The sequence below is a fragment of the Diabrotica virgifera genome, chromosome 2, assembly GCF_917563875.1.
Source record: "Diabrotica virgifera virgifera chromosome 2, PGI_DIABVI_V3a".
NCBI lineage: Eukaryota > Metazoa > Arthropoda > Insecta > Coleoptera > Chrysomelidae > Diabrotica > Diabrotica virgifera.
The window spans coordinates 231,578,230-231,598,017 of NC_065444.1; the positions used below are offsets into that span (position 1 = coordinate 231,578,230).

At 30.3% G+C, this 19,788-nt stretch overlaps 1 protein-coding gene across 2 annotated transcripts in view; it reads left to right on the forward strand.

The window, feature by feature from the left end:
- LOC114334023 (uncharacterized) overlaps positions 1–19,788 on the forward strand; it is a 341,942-nt gene that overhangs the window by 107,153 nt on the left and 215,001 nt on the right. For both annotated transcript variants that reach the window (XM_050644347.1, XM_050644346.1), the window contains exon 5: positions 7,502–8,067. In XM_050644347.1, the coding sequence (XP_050500304.1) occupies positions 7,502–8,067 (566 nt within the window). The remainder of the gene's footprint in view (positions 1–7,501; positions 8,068–19,788) is intronic.

The following is a 19,788-nucleotide window of genomic DNA, read 5'->3' on the forward strand; positions in this document are numbered from 1 at the left end:
AATCTGCGGAAGTAGTTCGGGTTCACATCGGTCGAGCTATTCAGAAGTGCCGTAAGCAAGATCAGAATTGCCATGCTAATAGCCAACGTTCGCAATGGACAGAACACTTGAAGAAGAAGAAGTCAGCTGGTATTATTACGGACCAATCATCTTTAAACAATACTTTTTAAAAACGATTTCCGGAATGGAAAGAGAAACGTCAACTAAGTACAAATATCATTTTCATTACAATAAATTGTGGCTTAAACTCATATAAACATAATATTTAACTAAGACTAAACGAAAATCTGTAATGCATTCAGTATCTCATCGAATACTGCCACTGGCCATTCACTTTCGCGCCTACACGGAAGTAATATTCGATGTTTTGTTTTTTGCTCCATGTTGAACATCATTCTTTTAATTTAATCTACAAAAATATTAGGTTTATAACCAAAAAGGAGGAATAAAAATATTAGGCCTGGATCCCGCGTACCAAAAAAAGTTTATTAATAGAGGAAAGTAACCAAATATGAAATAGTGCCCTAATATGGAATTCCTTGATTTCTCCGAAAATATAAGTTGGAAGCGCACTACAAGACCATTCTCTATTTCAGTCGCTCTCTTTATTATCGTATCCGCACCTCTGTGTCAGATGCGCGAACGATACGTGTCTGATAGGCGCGTTTTGTTTTATCGTCTCGCAGAAAATTTCAAAGGTAAATATATTCAACGAGTATTATTTGTTATTATGCATGAATGCAGACTTGTTATGCTATTGCGTATATCAATAGTACCTTTATTTTGATATTTTATGACCTTCTGTAATTAAAACATTACGACTTGTAAAAATGTTGATACTAGTTTGAACTAATGTACAAATCCAAATATGGACAGTCGTTGGTGCCTAATTATGGAATAGTGGATTAAGAGGAAGTGGGCTCATTATGATTGTGCTGGTCCAGAGTTTCATACATGGATCTGTCATGTCTGCAAGTGAATTAAGCTACTTCTTTCATTTTCACAATTTTCTAATTTAAATTTATTTGATCTCAGATGTTTATGTCTATTTTTGTTATTGATATGTTGGTTTATGCCTATATTCCATATATGGGTACCTATTCCATATTTGATTACTCATTTGGGATTTTGTTTTTTTGTTTGATTTTTTTTGTTAATTAAGATATTTAATAGAAGGCTTTTAATTACTATATAAAAATGTATGACTGATGTGTCATAACATTAAATTGTTTTCATTTCTATAAAGGTATTATTTTATATCCCCAAAACAAAATGGTATTCCATAACTGGCGACTTTCCTCTAGCAAGCTGAAAATTTGTTAATAGATTAACGGTGTCTAGTCAGACAAACTTTGATGTACGGGAACACTGGAACAGGAGAAATTTTAATTGTGGAACAAGTTACAGGTTTCGAACGTCAGACTACGAAATCGTCTCATCAGTGGCGTGCTGGAACTTTTCATGCGGTCCGGTGATTTTATAGAAAAACGGCCTCCCATTCTCATTTTACCTTTAAATTAAACATGAAACTTTGAATTCAATGATTTTCTTTTAATTTGCTATATTTTTTATTTAAGAATAAGCAATCTTACCAATAATAAATTACATGTATGACAATATTGTATAAGACAGAAACCATAATTTCCAGAATAAATATAATATGAATTTGTTGTAATTAAGATAAAGGTAAAATAAAATTTTGAGAAATTTTCAATTATGTATTAAGTTGAATTTTAGTAAATCAATTATTATACAAGCGAGTACAAATACAAGTACAGTGCAAATACTTTAATTTAACCATATTTAAAATTTTAATACAACGCAATAATCTCAACATTATTTTGCAATTATTTTATAAAATAATTACTTAACTCTTGATCAATAATGTCCGCATTAAAGTAGATTTTTGAGCAGATTCGTCGATTATTTCATCATTTTTAAGCTCATACAAAGCTTCTTTTTCTATAGCTATTAGCATAAATGTTTCCAAGTGATCTTGTGTTAAAGTACTTCTTAACAGATTTTTTATGTATTTCAACGTTGTGACGCTTCTTTCACAAGATACTTGTGTCACTGAAAGAGTTAATAAATGCTTATATACTATTGAAATTTGGGTAAGCACACTGATATAAGTTGTCCTTATGCAAAACAGCGTAACAGCAAGCTATACAATCTTTACATTTTTTAGTACCACACGAAGGTGAAGTTTTCACGATATCGACAACATTGTTATGTGTTACTTCGTGTTTATTATCACTTGGGTTAATAATATCACCCTTAATATTTTCTGTAGACTTAACATATTCATCATTAACTCGATCTTCTATAATTTCAGTATTTTGCAAAATCCTATTTTTAATACAATTCATTTATCAGCAAAATCCACTAGTTCTTTTCTAATTGCAGTCGCAGATATGGTAGGATAAACATTTCTTAATTTTTCAGTAAATGATTTAAATGCCCTTAAAGGTTCACCTGCCATTTTTATTGTATCAACATTTTTAGGATGTAGAGTGCTTATATTATAACGATTTGTCTTGATCAAATCATTTTTCGATACTTCCAATAATTCGGTCAAAAATGTGCAAGACGTTTTTCCATTTTTTATTCTGCAGAGTACATAATATACATGTTTGAAGGAAATTGGAGAACCATAAAAATACTTATATGCATGAAAATAAATATTATCTGAAGCAATCTATTTATGTATAGGTATAGAGTCTTAGTCATTTACTCAAACTGTATTTTACAAATTAAAAAAAACTTTAAATTTTTTTGAAAGGTTTTATTAATATTAATAGCAAAGTTATCATTCGATTAGAAATTAAAAATTATTTTTTTTGTTACATCTAAAATTTTTTGTAAAAAAAACTATTTGACCGGCCTCAAGAGGCCGCGGCCTCTCGGTAATTGCACCGATTCATTTATAGGGCCAGCACGCCACTGCGTCTCATGCATTTTGTCGGACAGAACTTGCAAATTAACTTGTTACCCTTTCAATAAACCTCATGAAAAAATCAGACTGCTATTTATCACCAACATAATTCCTGTCATTTCCAACATGTTCTACGTGTCTGACTTATTAAAATGCCCAACATTTGTAGGACAAACATTTTTTTATATATTATATAAAGTTTGCTATTAAATAAACTAAACAACCTGCTACTTTTCACAATCATAAACTTGTCAGGATGACAAGTTCCACAATTAAAATCACTTTCAAAAATTAAAATTTCCCCTGTTCCAGTTTTTCCATACTCAAAGTTTGTCCGACTAGACACCGTTAACCGATCTAGTTTGTCCGATCTCCAAAGATTAACACACATCTTCAATACAACAGCCAAGAAATACAACATGATAATATCAGCAGTAAAAACCAAATGTATGACAACATCTAAATACCCACTACAATGTAAAATCGAGAAAAATAGTAAAGCAGGAAGCAATGTTTAGATATCTGGGAATAGATATAACTAGTTACTGAGATGCTGAAGAAGAAGTACGACAACAAAGCTTAAAAGCAAGTAAAGCGGCGCGATCTCTTAATGACACAATCTGGAAGAACAAACACCTAAGACAAGATACAAAAACAAGAATTTATAAAGTAGAAATTAGACCTATATTGACATACACGGAGGAAACAAGAACTGATACATCCAAAACGAGAGGACTACTAGAAACAACAGAGATGAAAATACTTCGACGAATATCAGGGAAAAGTCTGTTGGCTAGGGAGAGAAGCGAAAACCTATAAGAAGAGCATGCAATGTAGAAGACTAAATGGATGGGTTACAAAACAGAAACAGGAGTGGAACGAACACGTTAGTAGAATGGCAGAGGATAGGATAGTACGAATGGCACGAAATAAGACACCCAATGGACGAAAAAGTATTGGCAGACCAAGAAAAAGATGGTGAGAAAATTGAAACAATTTAGGAGGCTAATGTTGAAGAAGAAACAGGCTTTAAAGCCTACATACAAAAAGGCAGAAGAAGAAGAAGGCACCGTTAAGCTATTAACAAATTTTCAGCTTGCTATTAAAATTTTTTTTGGTACGCGCGATCCAGGGCTGTATAGGGTGAGGCAGATAAAGGGCCTATTAGAAATATCTCGAGAACTAAATGTAAGAGAATCATGAAAATTGTAATACAGGGGTTTTGAGGTATGAACTATTTAATGAAAATACTTTGGTCTCTTTTCTATTGTATTGTATTGTATTGTATTGTATTGTAACTTCGTTTTTTAAATGAGACACTCTGTATATTTTTGCATTTTTGAATTCTGCTCGATGTCTTCTTTCATAAAATATGAGCTTTTGTAATATTATACAGGGTAGTTTAAAAGATAATTACGGTTTTTTTTATAAATTTTGTAGCAAATTTCACACCCTGTAGAATTGTACTAATTTGATATCAAAAACTCCGTTTATGTTCAAGTGATTTTTAATATAGTCTATTCATATTAAAAATTATTAATATAGCGAAATGTTTAATTTTAGTATACAGGGTTGGTCGAAACTCGGAATGATTATTTTCTGAGTTTTCTTAAATGGAACACCCTGTATTTTAGTATTGTAATGAAATGATATTATATAGTACTTTTTTATTTCTTAAGCACTCCCTATAACTAACTGCTTTAATTTGTAAGTTATTCGTAGTTCTTTAAGTCAGACATTAATTGCAACAAAAATTACGTGAAATTTTATTAGGATTGCCGTGAAAATATTCAATCATAAATAATTTTGTGAAAATAAATACATGTTAATCTAGAATGATCCTTAATTGATTAATATTGTATGTGATACCAAAATGCCTATGTTGTTAATATTGTTGGTGCATAAAATATTAATAAAAACAGACCATATTCTACCTACCACTTGGCTTTGACACTAAACTTGATTAAACATTAGACATTATATTATTTTTATAGTTCCGGTTGCTTTGTTACCATTACTAATATAAATTTTTGTAATGGGGAACTGATTGGTAAAATTTTTGTTCTAGGAGAGTATAAAAAAATGTACTACTAGCAATAAGAATTTATCATCTGCAACTTCCTGATAGACGACAACCAAGAAGAGAAACTTTTCAAAGTTTACTACAATAGTTTCGACGTACTAGACACTTAGATTACGAGAACGTTCACACTAATATGTAGATTCTCAGTGACACTAACATTTTTAATTCATTTTAATCATTTAAAATAGTTTTTTTCGATCAGATTTCTCGTAATCTACGTAATCTCGTAAATGTCCAGTTCGTTGAAACCGCTCTAGTAAATTTTGAAAAGATTCTCTTTCTGGTTCTCATCTATCATGGAATTAATGATGATAAATTCTTGTTGCTAGTAGCACATTTTTATTTGTTATACTCTCCTAGAACAAAAAAAATCTACATCAGTTCCTAATTAGAAAAATTCATATTAGTAATTGTAACAAAGCAACTGGAACTTCAAAAATAGTAGAATGTTTAAGCAAAGCAAATGTTTAAGCATATTTAGTGTCAACGTCATAGCCAACTAGATAGAATATTGTATGTTTTTACACACCAACAATTTTAACTACGTAGGTATTTTGATATATGAACCAGTATTAATAAATTAAGGGTCAGTCGAGAATAATATGTGTTTATTTTCGAAAAATTATTTATACTTGAATATTTTCACGGCAATTCTAATAAAATTTCACGTAATTTTTGTTGCAATTAATGTCTGGCTTAAAGAACTACGAATAACTTACAAATTAAAGCAGTTACGTACAGGGAATGCTTAAGAAATAAAAAAGTACTATAAAATATCATTTTATTACAATACTAAAATACAGGGTGTTCCATTTAAGAAAACTCAGAAAATGATCATTCCTAGTTTTGACCAACCCTGTATACTAAAATTAAACATTCCGCTATATTAATAATTTTTAATATGAATAGACTATATTAAAAATCACTTGAACATAAACGGAGTTTTTGATATCAAATCAGTACAATTCTACAGGGTGTGAAATTTGCTACAAAATTTATAAAAAACCGTAATTATCTTTTAAACTACCCTGTATAACATTACAAAACCTCATATTTTAAGAAAGAATACATCGAGCATAATCCAAAAATGTAAAAATATACATGGTATCCCGTTTAAGAAAACTAAGTTACAATCAACTTCCGGTATAACCGGAAGTAGCAGAGACCAAAATATTTTCATTAAATAGTTGATACCTCAAAACCCCTGTATTTAAATTTTTATGACTCTCTCACCTTTAGTTTTCGAGATATTTCTAATAGGCCCTTTATCTGCCTCACCCTGTATAGGATTATAAACTGACTGCATTGTTATGTCAAACCATAAATGTAAAGTCATTCAGCACGGTGACTACGCTATTGTTGACCCGTAGAAATAAGATAATAATTTTTTCTACGACCATTTACTAACATGCTCGTTAATCACTATTACCTGTGAGTAATAGTTCATTACTCACGGGTTTAATTATTCAAGTGATGCATACCTAGTGACATATGTGACAGATATTAAGGTCGAAAGAGACTGTCATCAATTTTTAGCACTTTCAATTTATTAGTCGTATATAAACTGCAAATAAAATTACCTAAACTTGTCTATTTAATACAATAATTATTGAAATTAATATTAATAATTAACTTCGAAACATTTTTAAAGGATTTTTAATTGTAACAATGGGTCAGTAAATGTTTTACGTTTAAATTTGATCATATGAACATTTTTAAGAAAGAGGTTATCAGAGGTAACCATAGAGGTAAACATAAAAAATGTTTAAATAAACGTCTATATACAATGATTATCATAAACGTAAACATTTAGAATTTCAATTGCATTCATAGTTAATTAATTAAATTCATTTTAATAATTGCACATCATATCTATATTTGAAGCAATACATGCAGCAATGTTAAGAATACAAAATTTAGATTATGTTACTTACCTACATACTTCTGCTTTATTATGATAGAAGTCCACTTTCCTGTTTGCATTTATTTGGGCTCGTAATTTTTCGGAAACGAATAGAACTTGAATTGACTATTTATTGTTGTATTTTTACAATACATAAGACAGCATCTCCGAACTTTCATTTTCCTCAATGATACCTAGTCCTTATGAAATGTGCTAAAAATAATGCAAAGTTTCGCCACTTCATGCAAATGATCGTTTCTCGCATCCCCTCCAAGTACTTGCACAAAGTGAATACGTCTCCTAATAGTAAGCCACCAATTATTCAGCCGCGTACTACTATTGGTGAACAACATTTATTTGTGCAATTTTGAATTTTAATCGAGACTTTATAATTATATTTTTTAACTAATAAAAAAAAAGGTCGTAGAAAAAGTATAGTAATCTACTCGCATGTAATGGCTATTACTCACTTTGATGAATCATCGTGAGTAATCCTTGATCGTGAGCATTACATGCTCTTTGAATAATATACTATTACCATACAATAAACAATTAACATTAAATTGTTAAACCGTTTCAGGTAGAAACGCAACACCACCTGAAAATATGCTTAAGATTATCGACGAAAGAATACGACTTAAACTTGATACTCTGCGAGCATCAACCGAAGAAGAAATGAAGAGACTTTGTGTAAATCTCACCAACTGCCGTAAAAAGAACTCCGTCATACGAGCCTTAACCAATTCAACTTCCAGCGGCAACTCCAGTAAAACTTCCAGCAGCAGGAATAGAACCTCATCTTCGGAAACTGAGGATCCATATGAAGTGCCTTCAAGATCATCGAGTAGTGGTTTTAGTGATTCTTTAAAGGACCATCAAAATTTGCCGGTGTTTATTCACGACAATTTAGTTAGTGTACCAAATATAGTAAGAAACGCTTTAATCTACGGAACTCTATGTAGGGCGAAAATGGGAAAAGAGGGTCTGCTCAAAAAGTCAAAGAAAATCGGTACGTATCCTAAGAAAACGTTACTGAAGTCTGCTGGTGACAACAGGCCTAGTGTTTGGGAGCAGTACTATGGTGTAAAGGCGGTCGAAGAGGGAGAAGTGAGATATCCAACTAAACCAACAGATGTGCCTTTGTATGTGAGTATAATTTTAATTTTATGGCTTTGTTTAGAAATATATGTGCTTGTACAATTGAAATCCATCTTTGGTGAGGCCAGCCTTGGAAATAATCATTTAACTGACCTTTTGCAATGCTAGTTATATTTTGCAAACGTAAAACTAATCCGTTTCTGTCAGTTGTGTTTGTCTGCCATTTTAAGTACTGCGACTTAAAAATGACGTTTTTTGTTAACACTCCGTCCAAATATAATCAGTGTGAGCTTATCCAATATTTGCTAACATTTTATTTTTCGACCATAAAGGACCCTTGCTTATATAGTTTACAATACCAGGAGTGAACATCAACCTAAACCTGTGTACTGAAACTTTGAACAAGGCCCATCAAGCAATATAAAGAAAATGTCCATAGACGCTCTGAAGTAGTGTCATTCTTCCGAACGACAATGCTCCTCGGCTTCAGGTTGCCAAAATAATTAAAGAAAATGTATAATGAAAGAAATGGAGGATACTGGGGTATCCATCTTACAATCCCTATTTATTATCACCTAATTTTCACAATTTTGGTTTTAGAGTTAAAGAATAGGTTTATGTACGAATACCAATGAGAATAATAATTAACCAAAAAATAAAATCAAATGTTCAAAATGCTCGTCGTTTACCTCCTGAAAATGTGCAAGCGTATTATTAAATTCGTGATCCACTATTTCCAAGGCATATTAGTTCACATTAATAAAAAAAAAAAAAGAATGTGTGTGTACTTTGTACGCACGTAAGAAGTTATACTTTTATTATATGATTTCAACGAAATCAATATAACAGTTTATTTATATTTGATTTAAATATTAAACTAATTTTAATACTTACTACTTTCCAAAAATTTTTATTAAAACAATACGAAAAATTAAAAAAATAAAAGAATAAAACACACCCAAACACATTGAAAAATGAAACCAAAGAAATTATTTCTGAACAAATGTTGAGAAAATTTTAACTAAATACGTATTTTCTGAAAAAAAAATATAATAAATATACTTACAATCATAAAATGTATAAAAAAAATAAAAAAATAAAAATTTGCATTGGGAATTGAACCTGCGTCTATCAGGTTTAGATTATTTTGAACTCACCCCACGCAGAATTTAACTTCCGAGACATGTGAATGAAGTGGAAAATTATACCTAGCAACTAAAAGTTTTAAAATTTTTTTGACAGTTGCTTATTCTGATAGTTTAATCAAATAAGTTTGATCCTTGTGGAATTAAAATACGACAAAGTATAGACTAAAAAAAGCAATATAATAGATGGAGATTTTTGTTAGTAATCAAATTATGTAAATCAAAGCATTACCTACTAGCTAGGTAGGTACATTTTCCAAATAGGTATTTACCTAATTTGTAATTTTTTATTACAATACTGAAACATTTACAATAAGGTACGTACCTGTTGCTTTTAAAAACTGTTTAAAAAGTCACTACAATTATGAACTTGCCTTTTGTCACTGTCCCCACAACAATAAAAACTAATATACACAACATTTTGTTTATCCAGAACCTCCATTTGAACAATTATTGACAGATGATTTTAACACCCAATCAGATCCCTCAACGTTTCATACCATACTGTCGGTGTGCGCATGCGCCCAGCGAAATAAAAATTTACCCTCGTGCCTAAAGAAGTATAGCTTCAATATATATTGCTTGTTTCAACTCCTGAAAACATGTTGATCTCCTAATGTAAACACGCGAATTTAGATATCCCCAAAGAAAAACATCTAAGGGGTTAACGTCCGAAGAACGAACATCGAACATGCAACTCTTTGAAACTTCTACGTCCAATCCATATCCATGATATCGGTATCTAATAATTGACTTTGATAGAGTTGGCGACAACAATATTAAACGAGCGGTACCTACACCTAAAGAAAACTCCTATTTCTCAAGATGCTGATCACGGTGAGGTGAATGGCTAATTTTAGTCATACTTTATGTTTTTGATGGTGCTGAAAACGAAGATGAGGTTTATTTTGAATTTTATGTGGGGGAACATTGTCAAAATCGTAATTTTTCCATAAAAATAAAAAAAATGAAATCTCGTTTTTTGCTTTTAACTCACTACAACTCTGTTTCATTTCAATATTTTTCCTGAAATTTCTACAGTATAATATATAGTCCTCACCATTCTGAAGACAGTGTTTGATTCAGAGTCTGTAGACAGAGTCTGTTTCAAGCGTTCAGTCATATTCTAATAAAAGTTATGAATTTTTAAATGTTAAAGGTGCAGATTCCTGAACTGCAATGTTTAATCGCAAAAGTTGAGTGACGAAATTTAAAATTTAGACTTTTAATCACATTCATGTTAAAATATAGAGTGCAAAGAAGTTTTCTGGAAAATTTTAGATCAAACTGTTTGATAAAACAGAAATGGTGCAACTTTAAATATCGACGTTATGGATCCCCAAAATAACACATATTTTTCGAAATACTGACCATAGGCTGTGAATGGCTAATTTTAGTCTTACTTTATGTTTTTGACAGTCATCATCATCATCATCATCATACAGCCAAACGTGTCCACTGTCGGACATAGGCCTCCTCAAAATGTCTCCACCCTCAGATACCTTTTGATAGTGCTAAAAACGAAAATAAAGTTTATTTATTTTAGGTGGGGCTAAAAATAAAAAAAATGAAATCACGGTTTTTGCGTTTAACTCGCTACAACTCTGTTCCATTTTAATATTTTTTTTTCTAAAGTTTATACAGTGTATATTTCTTACCTTTCTAAAAACAATGGTATTTGTTTCAAGATTTTAGTCTTATTATAATAAAAGTTATGAATTTTTTAAAGTAAAAGGTGCAGATTCATGAATTAAAAGGTTTAATCGCAAAAGTTGAGTGAGAAAATTTGAATTTAGCTTTTAATCACAGTTCTGTTAAAATACAAAGTACAGAGAAGTTTTCTGGAAAGTTTTGGATCAAAATGTTTTAAAGACAAAAAATGGTGCAACTTTTAATAACGACGTTATACTTAGATCCCCAAAATGACACTTATTTATCGAGATACTGACCGTGGGTGGCGAATGGCTAATTTTTTTCTTACTTTATGTTTTTGATTGTACTGAAAACGAAAATAAGGTATATTTTGAATTTTAGGTGGGATAACCTTGTCAAAATCGCAATTTTCCCTAAAAATAAAAAGAAAATGAAATCACGTTTTTCTTAAAATTAAAAGTTGCACCATTTTTTTTCTATAACACATTTCGATCTAAAACTCCCCACAAAACTTTTTTTTTCTCAATATTTTAACATAAATGCAATCAAAAAGATAAATTTCAAATTTTGTCACTTAACGTTTGCGATTTAACTTTGCAACTCACTAATCTGCACCTTTTATTTTAAAAATCCATTTTTCAACAATCTAAAACTTTTATGAGAATAAGACAGACAGCCTACAACAGGCCTCATAGTCTTCAGAATGATAAGAAAATATAGGGTGGAAGGCACTTACGGAATAAAATTATTTCTGTCCTTGTTTTAAAGAATTTAAAAAAACGCCAAGACCCGTCCATTTTTAAATATAAATATACGCTTTTTCAACCTAAATTTGATTGTACAGGGTGATTCACGCAAGTCTAGCATAGTCCATAAGCTTTATTTTCAATGTAACACCCTATATATTTTTATATTTTTAAAAGCTGCTTAACAACCCGATTTTATCGAACTACATCATGTATGGTATATTATGAATAATACAGGGTGAAATTTTTAAATTATAGTGTGTGGAAACCACTTATGGAATAAAATTGTTGTGTCCTTATTTTAGAAAATTATAAAAAACTGTTGCAAAATATGCACTGTTTAAACATAAAATAAATACACAGGGTGACTCACGCATGTCTAGCACAGTCCATGATCTTTAATTTTAATGAAACACCCTGTATATTTTTATATTTTTAGAATCTGCTAAACAACATCACATCAAAAGAGTGTATTGTGTAGGACCTATTATGAATAATACAAGGTGAAATTTTAAAATTATGTATAATTTTCGTCAAGATATTAAAAACCTACATAAAATTTTGAAATTAATAATTTATCATACTTTAAATATTGGTATTATTTTTAAATTAGCTAAATAAACTCAGCTTATTAGCTTTCTAAACTAAAAGTATAAATCTATTGGGTTTTGTATTTAAGGTCTTGACGAAATTTATAAATAATTTCAAAATTTCACCTTGTATTATTCATAATGGACCCTGCATAATACACTTTTTTGAGATGAGGTTGTAAAGTAGCTTCTAAGAAAATAAAAATATACAGGGTGATCCATTAAAACTAAAGTTTATGGACTATGCTGTACTTGCGTGAATCACCCTGTATATTTAAATTTATGTTTGTAATCCACCCGTTTTACGTGTAAAAAGTAGACGTGTCTCAGCATTTTTGATAATTTTCTAAAATAAGGACACAAGCAATTTTATTCCATAAGTGGTTTCCATACTTTAAAATTTCAAAATGTCACCCTGTATTATTCATAATACACCCTACATGATATAGTTCGTTGAAATCAAGCAGCTTTTAAAAATATAAAAATATACAGGGTGCTCCATTAAAAATAAAGCTTATGGAATCTGCTGGACTTGCATGAATCACCCTGTAAATTTAAATTTATGTTTAGAAAGTGCACATTTTCATTTAAAAATCGACGGGCCTCAGCATTTTGTACGATTTTTTTAAACAAGGGCAGAAATAATTTTGATCCATAAGTGCCTTCCACACTGTATATGTACCTATGCTGTAAAAATTTGATACCGAATATAAGTACCTGATATTATGCAGTTGTTAGATACCTGTATCAACGAATGTCTTGGAAAAATCGTTACCTCCCTGACCAATCATTCTTTTTCATTCAAATCACAATATACTAGATCTAGAACGTGCTAGAACTATGAGAAAAAACAAGCTTTAAATATTTATAAAGTTAATTACCAAGTATTGATAGACACCATTAACAAAAATAATTTTTTTAATCACAAAAATTAACATTAAAGTATCTCTTTCATGCTGATCAACTTACTGAATAATCTTGACATAAGTTTTTATAAAACATTCCTCACCACATGCCAAACTACTTACGTATTGAATTTCTCCTTTAACGACATTGACTTAAACATAAATATGAAATAAGATATTATATAGGTACCCCGCATACTTTTGGTTCTTTCACAACTTTCTTTATGTTTCAAGGTTGGTACGAGATAAAATATTTAAAAACAGTTTGCGAATTAGAGCACACTATTCAACATCGCAAAAGTTTGTGGATATTGGACAGTAAACAAGAATCTTATACCGTAGGTACCTATTTTGTAGGTTCTGAAAGGTATTTGAGGGGTAGTCAGGGCCGCGTTTAGGTCAATTGCCGCCCTAGGCAATTCTCTAGTAGCCGCCCTTCAAACATGTACCATTTTTGCGAAAAAAATTGCAAAAATTTGTATTTAAATAAGAATAGGTACATTAAAAATGGATTTCAACTACGATGTTTATATATCTATAACAGAAAAAAATTGTCATTCCAGTTTCTTTCACATCAAAGGCTTCTTTTCAAAAAAAAAATATTTTTTTTTCTTGACAAAATCGACAAATTGTTACCACGTTCTTGCGTCATACTTGATGAGAAATTATTTTTAATTACAAAAATTGAAGAAAAATCTTATGCGTAAGAGGTATATTTATAAAAAAAAAATAAATATACCTTTTACGCAGAAGATTTTTCTTCAGTTTTTGTAATTAATGGTATGCAGCCAGCTACAGGAAATTCTTCCTTGTGGATTTTATTTTTAATTCTTGACATTTTCGAAAATGACCTTTCAGCGGACACGTTGGCAACTGGGATGGATGCACAAATAAATGTGCAAAGCAATGTCAAAATTAGGGAAAATATCTTTCAATCCACTTAGTGCAGTCACTGAAGGTTTTCACTTTCGATTTCGTTGAACCTCAATCGATTTTCATGAAAATTGGTGAGTAGTTAGAGGATACCTCAAGAAACAAAGGTGATATGATGCAAACTTGCGCTTTTACCGTGGTGGATGCCACCCCTTCTCGAGGGTGAAATTTTTTTTTTTTTAATAATACCATAAATTGATAGAGAGGCAAATTCTAAGCAAAATTTGTTATAATATGTATAAAGTTATTAATATAAATCAATACTTTTTGAGTTATTAAAGATCAAAGATTTTATTTTTTCGTAAAAATGCATGTTTTAAAGCTGTTTTCCACGTATAACTCAAAAATTATAAGCTTTCACCAAAAAGTTATTACAGTGGAACCCCGATAAGTCGGCCCCCGATAACCCGGAAGTCCGGCTAACCCGAACCGATTTTCATCAGATAAACATTTTGATTTTCTTCAATATTTTGTATTTCCAATCAAAATAGTTAATTATCAGACAAACCTTTCAACAATAAAAATGTATGTTATATAATATTTGAGAGATAATGTGTATGTGTGTAATTTGAAATATACGATATTAAAAATGACTCATAGCACACGCCGCAGAAACAACAGCCACCTGTCTGTAGTATCTATTCCTTTTAATTTCAAACTGTCAGCATTGTTTAGGAAAGACTATTTAAAAAATTCTTTTATAAACAATGGTCTTTAGTATTGTGTGTCTTGTATTGTTCACTTCCATTTGCTTACGTTTGGGTTTGGTGTTTTTTTTTAGTAATTTTAATGAGTAGGTACTGTGCATATTTATAAATATATTTCATGTTATTTCAATTCTAACGGAGTTTATCTGTAAGTATACCGTATTTTATTAATTTTTACCATATTCTCCGGCTATCTCGGATTTTCGATAACCCGGATCGGTCGCGGTCCCGATTAATCCGAGTTATCGAGGTTCCACTGTATTACCAAAATTGAAGATAATAAAGAGCTGAATACACTCCTCACTTAAAGAACTAAACTAATGTTAATTCAAAGTGAGTTATGGGTAATTGAATGTATATTTCTTTCGACGAGTACTCAAATCAAATATTCAATCTTAAATAACTGGAAAACGATGCATTTTATAAAATATACCTGCTAAGCACTTGTCAAAGTACTTCGAAGTACGTATCAAATGAGTTGCAGTAGAAGTTAATAGCATCACAATTAAGCAAGTTATGATGAAAATAAGAGAACCCTTTAGAACTTTTTAGGAAAAAGTGAAAAATAAAACATACGCCATTTCCACAAAAATTAAAATTTATAGTAATCCTTAGAACAATTTCTTTATATTAGCATAAGTAATGATTTCAACAATTTTGACAGGTTTAGAATGCATATTTTTAAAAAAAAGATATAATTTAAAAAAAATCAGAATTTTTAAAATTATCGTAATATTCATTTTCTTTTGATAATAACTCCAAAAATACTCAATATACGTAAAAAGTGATATATGTATAACCAAATTTTAGTTTTTCTGTATCAAATATTTGACCTTTTTACTATTTCTGTAGGGTAAAAAATAACCGAGATTGAAACGTTTAAAGCTTAAATTTTGCTGAGAGAACCATGAAACTGGGGCCATTTAACCTTTTATTTTTAAAAAAGTAAGGCGTTTTAAAAACTAAATTCAACGTGTTTTAATAGCCATTAAAATTAGCTTTCAAATGGTTTTTAGATAAATCTGATATCGTAAAAATTAACGGAGTTATTTAAAAAAAAAACAATAACTTTTTTGGAAAAAATTTTAAAAGATAAATTTTGAAAAATATTTGGTGCATAAATTTTAATGCTATCAACTTGTTCAGGGGCTTATTTTATAAATATTTCTAAGTACTTTGACCAATGTTTAATAAGGTTATGTTATAAAATGCATCATTTTCCCGTTATTTAATCTTGAACACTTAGATTTGGGTACGTACTCGCCGAAAAAAATATATATTCAATTACCTATAATTCACTATTAGTTAACACTAAAAGGTTTTTCCAGTAAGGAGTTTATTTCATTTTTTATTAGCTTTAATTTTGGTAATAATAACTTTTTTGTAAATTCTTTGAGTCATTTATAAAAAAGCGGTTAAAAACATGTATTTTTCTCACGAAAAATTAAAATCTTTGATCTTTCATAACTCAAAAAGCTTTGATTTATTTTAATAACTTTATGTAACAAATTTTGCTTAGAATTTTTCCCTCTATCGAATTCTGGGGATATTTTTAATAAAATAATTTTCACCATTGAGAAGGGGTAGCATCCACCTCCAGGGTAAAAGCGCAAGTTGACACCATGGCACCTTTGTTCCTTGAGATATCCTTTAATCACTCACCAATTTTCATGCACATCGATGGAGGTTCAACGAAATCGGAGGTAATAGCTCATATCCACTTTCAGTGACTGCACTAACTCATCTTTAAATATTAAGATATGTCATTTCATGATTTTATTGTGGTATCCAAATGACCGTTTACGTGAATGCATTTATTATGAATGATGTATCTGGGTCGTCTTTATTTTGTATCAGATTTTCAGCTTCTTTAATAATTTCTTCATTGCTTAATTTTGGCAAATCTGTTAATAACACGAAAACGTTGATAAATAAGTCGATGAGATTCCAGACGTCTATTCAGGTATCTTATCAGTGTCGATTATAATATAGAATGTGTGGATTTTCATCTCATCACTAGCTGAAAAGTTTAGTTCATCATCGGCCCCCTCGTCAAATTGAATTTTTGTTTTTATCTTTCTTATTTCTTTATATGTTTTATTTGGGCACAATTTTTTGGCTTTCTTGCTGTAAAGTAATTTGAAAGAAATACTCTTTCTTGACATAAGCCAGATCCATAATTTTTATATACAAATATTTTTGTACATTATTTTTGCCGCCCTCTCATAATGTGCCGCCCTAGGCAACTGCCTATATTGCCTAATGGATAAAGTGGCCCTGGGGGTAGTGACAAATTCTTGAAAATGTATTATTTTGGTCTGAGTTTTTAACAGCCATAAAAAATAAAAAAAAGCATTTTTGTCTATGAAAAGTTTCTTCTATATTTCAGAGAAAAATGGTTTATATAAATAAAAGTTGTAGATTCAAAAGTTGTTTAACTTGCGAGTTTCTAAATTAAAATACATAAATAGTTGACCAAGATAATAATTATTATAAAACCCTTATATTTGCCGTCATTTATAAAAAGGTTTGGGTAGTTATTTATTTTTTCTACGAGCGTGCAAAAATGTCTACTTTCGCGCACGCATTTTAGTTTAGAAAGTTTCACTTTTCCGCACGCGTGTTACTTTTCCGCACGCGGTTTTTACTTTTCCGCACGCGTGTTAATTTAGATATATGTTAATATGACCTTAAAGTAGTTATAATACATGCAATAAACTAATATTTAGATATTATTTACTAATTTATTTCAAATATATCTTATTGTGTTCCTGTTTTAATGAAATTAACGCGACAATTCGATGAAATAAAATTATGTTGACATAATATTCGACAGTCAAATCGGTAGACAATAACAGTCGTTTTGATTCATCGTCATGGAAACCAAGATCGTCGTCATGCTAACTAATTATATTGAAAGTTTGGTTTTGACAACCTTGTCAAAGAATTAATTTGTGTATGTATTTTCATATTAATTAAATTAATTGATTAAGATTTGGTAATTTTTTAAAGACTCTTAGAAAAAATATTGTTCTTAACTCTTGCAGAAAGTCTCTTTTCCGCACTCGACTGCTTGCCGAACTCCCGCTTTGCGTCGTTCGGCAAACTGCAGTCGCGTGCGGAAAAGAATGACTTTCTGCACTTGTTAGGAAAATAACTATATTAAACCTCCTTCAATACACAATATATGATTGTCATTACATTAAAAGAGTGCTTACTACTGCTAAAAACTAATACCTATATTAAGAACTAAACCGAATAGAACAAGTAAAATCATGTAAAAAAACACTATACATCTAATTAAAATTTTACAACTTTTGTAGCCTAGAAATTTGATTCAAAAACAACTTTAATTTGTTTCACAGAAGAATTTAAAAAGTCTATACCACAGTTAATTATCATATTTTACATTCTTCTAACATCTTATTTATGGGTGATGGGTCTTATTAGTTGAGAACAGTCGTTTGTTATTAATTCATGTGTTTTTGGAACATGAAATTTAATGATATTTATAAAATAGCAATCTTTATATTTAATGTGATTTACAACATAGTAAATAAAAAGGGCTGACTGAAAATTTCTTCTATTATCCAGTCTCTGAACTTTAAAACAAGTTAGCATAGCATTATAGGAAATCATGCATGGGTAGATATCAAAATTTCTGACATAGAGAAACCTCAAGAATCGTTTTTGAACCTTTTAAATCAGATCAACATTGAATTCGGCTTGTGGTGCCCATATAATAAAGGCATACTCCAAGTGAGGTCTTACCAGTGCATTGTATAAAGATATTAGAATCAAGTATATTCAAATGGGAAATAAGCCACAATTTTACCTAAAAATGATTTTATTAACGTTTCGACGCCCAAGTCGGGTGTCGTTGTCAAAATACAAAATAATACTAAGTAAACAAAAATGTTGTTGCTTAGTAAAAAATTCTTCTAATAATTTATTTAATCTGACTCATTTATATCGGCAATTCAGACACGTATTATACATTTTAAAGTAGACGACTTTAAAATGATATTGCCAATATTGATGAGTTGCGTTCCTGGGACGACTTTACTAAAAGATAGTTCATTCGATTACATGAAATCAATCCCAACTCAAGAATATCCGCCACAAAAAATCATAGCATGTGATCTGTCTTTAAAAAGACAACCAAATGCAACGGTGGTACTGAAATTCTCGCGTTAGAGATTCCATAGTAAAGATATTAGAGTTTCAAATCTTTTAAACAATTTTGAATTACGAATTATGAAGCCAAGAGTTCTGTATGCCTTTCCAATGATGATCCGATAATGTTCATTAAATCTCAAATTTTGCTGAAACATTACTCCAAGATCTTTGCAAGTGTTCTTTCTTCCAAGTACAGTGTTAGAAATTTTGTATTGGTTCTCCTTGTATTGTTTTTCGAGTGATAGTAAAAACATGACATTTAGAAGTGTTTAGAAACATTTTGTTATCATTGAACCATTGACTTACTGAGTTCAGATCACATTGCAGCATCTCAGAGTCCTGCAGAGTTGAAATTTCTCGAAAAATCTTAAAATCACCTGCAAATAGCAGGCTTGTCGAAAACTTCACACAGTTAGGCAAATCTTTAATAAATATAGCGAACAGAAGAGGACCCAAGTTACTATATACCTTGTGGTACCCCTGATGTTGACATAAATGGCTTAAATAAACTATTCCCCACTTTAACTTGATTTAACCTATCAAAAAGGTATGACCTCAGAAACATACATGCTTCTGAGTCAAAATCAAGTTTGCTTAGCTTTGTTATTAACTTATATTGTGAGGGATCAAATAGTTTGTCTGTTATTCAATTTTTTTATTTTGGAGAGCGATTATTTAAACAGCTTATTATCATAACTATTATAACTATTGACACTACAACTCGAAAGAGTTCAATTCAGCTGCATCCAAACCATTCTATGAGGTTTCTCACCCAGGAAATTTTTCTTCTACCTATGCTGCTCCTTCCTTAGGAGTTAATATCTGTCACCACGTGTTATTAATTTTAAGAGTTCATATCTGTCACCACGTGTTATATGAACCCAAATATTGTAGTTTCCTTATTTTTATGG